Source organism: Cyprinodon variegatus, unplaced genomic scaffold, assembly GCF_000732505.1.
Source record: "Cyprinodon variegatus isolate N-32 unplaced genomic scaffold, C_variegatus-1.0 Scaffold18, whole genome shotgun sequence".
NCBI classification, from domain to species: Eukaryota; Metazoa; Chordata; class Actinopteri; order Cyprinodontiformes; family Cyprinodontidae; genus Cyprinodon; species Cyprinodon variegatus.
Window position 1 is genome coordinate 58,093 of NW_015150471.1, and position 3,327 is coordinate 61,419.

The window sequence follows — 3,327 nt, forward strand, 5'->3', positions numbered from 1 at the left end:
CTTGGTGAAACTAAAACATAAATACTTATCTCTGTGTAAATTCGCAGTCATCCGGGTCATTGCAACAACAAGCACGCTTAAATTAGAAGGCAAACTTTCGCTCAGTTTTTTTTAAATAAATTTCAACACCCATCCAGGAGTCTTTGTCAATTCTGTTGGCTCCCCCAGAGAAAAATTGCAGTTGAAGCGCTGGTGTATTTTAGCAGCATTGAGGTCAAAACTCCTGCTCCCATTCCAAGTCAGCTGCTAATCCAACAGCCATCCCTTGATCTTCTGGGTTTTTGGAGCCTTTTATTGTGCGTGGGCTCTGTGATTGGCTTTTGAATCATAATGGGAGGGGTTATTTTAGCTCTTTGGGATGAGTTCCATGACTGAATTGTAAATGCTTGGCAGGATCAGTCATGGAACTCATTCCATAGATTCCTGGATGGGTGTTGGAACGTCTTCAAAAACACTGAGCAAAAGGTTTCCTTCGAATTTAAGCCTGTTTATGGTTTATATAGCTATATTCCATTTTGTGTTGCTGAAAATATATTTTTTTTTACATTCAGTCTAGTTGAATATTGTTTTATTATATGTATAGAATATTTTAAAGTTCATTAAAACAATAAACTTTATGTATTTTTTTTTATCAAATTCATTCCAAAAAGTCATTTATGAGGTCATCTGGATACCAGTTTAAATAAACTGCTATCAGATTAATTTTAACTGATAAAATGATCAAATGTTCCTCTTTACCATTTTAAAGAACAATGAAAAACTGCTATTAAAATAGGTTTTAACAAGTTATTATTATCATTTTCGATGAGAATGTTATCATTAAAATGTACTTTAGATGTTTATCTAAACTTAAATGACTAAAATGTACATGTTGATTCGCTTTTCATCGAGTTCAACCATCCTTTTCTTATGTTTTGTGTTTTAAAGCCACACAAATGAATTATTTTCTCATAGCTTTACCAGAAATTACGTTTATTTGACTCTGACTGAAACTAATTGGATGGAGAACCCAGATTGGAAGCTAATGAAGAGTGGAACCAGCTTAACGACTTTGAAACAGGAAGCCACTTTGTGTCAACAAAGCGGTTTGACCAACCGTGCCGAACCAAACAAATCCTATTAAGGTTCAACTCAGCGGCTTTGTCCTGTCGTACACAGTGACACAGGTCAGCAACCAATAAACATGTTTTCACCGCTCTAACAAGTAAAAGATCTGAATGTCAATAAAAAAGCATGAGGAAGATATTTACATCTATTTGTATTTATTTACAAGTTACCCATTTTCATGCTGACTACCACAGAGCTGATAGAAAACACTGCAACCGTCCTCTGTTTCATTCATTTATACATTTAAATCAGAAAAATCACTACAAAGAAACCAACTCTGACAGAAATGTGAATTCCTCCTCAGATGCCTGTGTGCTATGTTACGACGCAGCCTCCTTTGTCTCCCTTGTAAGGGTTCTTGTCGTCTGGAACGCCTTTAATCAGCGGATCATTTGGCATCTGTCCTTCAACAAAAGCAATTGTTTCTGCACAGTTTGCACTCACCTGATGGGGAGGAAATATAAAAGACACTGTGAAAATATTGCCCAAAACAATAGAAAATTCAACCACTTAATATATATTTTTCTCTTTTTTGTTATCAAATAGCAGAATTTTGGGGTGAAATAAGTAAAGTAATTGAAGTAAAATACTTACTGGTGTTCTAGGTGTGCTGACTTCCTTCTTCAACTGTTCCAGCTCCATTTTTAGGATTTCCTTATCTGACATATCCCGAGCCATCCTGGCTGCAGAAAGAAAACACAATACTGGTTTTAATAGCTCCTAAGCATAAGCGACTCCCTAAATGTTGCTTTTGTGATCTTCTCTCCAAGGTTCTTACGTAATCGTCCAGGTAATGTTTAATCTAGCTGTTTCTAGATCAAAAAAAGGAGCTTAATGAACATTCCCTGGGTGTTTACCTGTTGAATGGCAGGATCTCCGACACTCAGAGAAATGTTTTGGCTCCTAGGAGCTCCTGGATTGGTGCCTTCCTGGGTTCCTGTTGCCTCTCCTCACTGGCCGATCTGTGCTGTCCCACTGCTCCTCAACCAGAGCTCATCCCTCACACCGGCTTTCGTTTGAGGTCGTCACTGGATTGGCGGACCTGATGTCACCAATCCCCGGTGATGAGATTAAACAATCAAGGAATTTAACTCTTGTAACAAGAAAGCAGGCTCACAGTCTGCATGCAGAACTGGAGAGAATGAAACTTAAATAACTGCATCTATGGCATCATATGTGTTCAGGATTGTTTTTTGTTTCAAGAGAATGTCTGAACTCTATTAAGACTCCCTGAACTTTACACATTTTGTCCCATTTGGAGGCAGAAACTAAAGTAGGTCATTTATTTAGACTAGAAGGAAGAATATGGCAGGTTATTTTCTTATAAAGTCACTTAAAGACACTTACTTAGACATGGCCGCACATCTAATATGGCAAGCTGGTCAACTGGTAAAATAATCCAGAGGTTCGCCCTTCAGCAGGATTATGACCACAAACACACACACAATGGTTTACATTAAATTAAATTAATTTTTTTAATTAAATTATTAGCATCCAATGCAGGTCCAACTGATTCCATAACAGTTTCTTTCCCACTGCCATTAGACTGATGAATATAAAATTGGTTATTTTATTGTATTCCTTAATATTTATTATATTTTTTTTAATAAAAAAAAAACCCTGAACTGTTAGAACTGTAAATATACAGTCATATGTTTATATTACTTTTTTTATGTATTTTTTCCTGTTTTTAAGGCTGCATTTTAAAAAAATAAAATTGTCTAGAGAGCTGTTCTAAAAGAAATTCTTTTTGTTTACACTTGTGTATACTAAATGACTAAATAAATCTGTCTAAGTCTAAGTTAAGCATGCTCATATGTTGTATTGGCCTAGTCAAAGTCCAGATGTATATTTAATAAAGAATCTGTGCAAACTCCTTCAAAAAGAAAAAAAAAATTAAATGTTAAAGGCAGACTGTACAGTCTGAATGAGATTGGGCTATTCTGCAAGGTCGACTGAGCAAAGTTTAGGTCTTTAAATGTCCAAACATGGTAGAAATATACATAAAAGGCTGGATCTGTTATTTGGTTTAAACTGTGTTTTTACCAAGTGGAGAAAAAATATGTAAATTGTATCGGTAAAGTTGTGAATGAAGTAAAGTTCTATTTAAATGTTTATTAAATTTAATTAAATTTAATGTTTTCTCATTTAGATTAGTCTATTTTGGACACATCTTTAAAAAAATGTCTAATTTTGTTATTTTTTTGTATCACAGCTCTC

At 35.0% G+C, this 3,327-nt stretch overlaps 1 protein-coding gene across 1 annotated transcript; it reads right to left on the bottom strand.

Annotated features, from left to right (window-relative positions):
• Positions 1-1,322: 1,322 nt before the first annotated feature.
• On the bottom strand, positions 1,323-2,069 carry LOC107093044 (guanine nucleotide-binding protein G(I)/G(S)/G(O) subunit gamma-T2-like). Its single transcript, XM_015387862.1, has 3 exons — positions 1,965-2,069; positions 1,702-1,790; positions 1,323-1,551 (listed from the first exon to the last, which is right to left on the bottom strand). The coding sequence occupies exons 2-3, from the start codon at positions 1,783-1,785 to the stop codon at positions 1,423-1,425; spliced, it is 213 nt and encodes a 70-aa protein (XP_015243348.1). The 5' UTR covers positions 1,786-1,790; positions 1,965-2,069; the 3' UTR covers positions 1,323-1,422.
• Positions 2,070-3,327: the final 1,258 nt, after the last annotated feature.

Excerpts from the sequence above, each read along its gene's own strand:
- LOC107093044 (XM_015387862.1), bottom strand. The coding sequence starts at position 1,785 with ATGGCTCGGGATATGTCAGATAAGGAAATCCTAAAAATGGAGCTGGAA. Across the intron at positions 1,552-1,701 it reads TCAGCACACCTAGAACACCA|GTGAGTGCAAACTGTGCAGA; the intron begins GTAAGTATTTTA and ends CCTCCCCATCAG.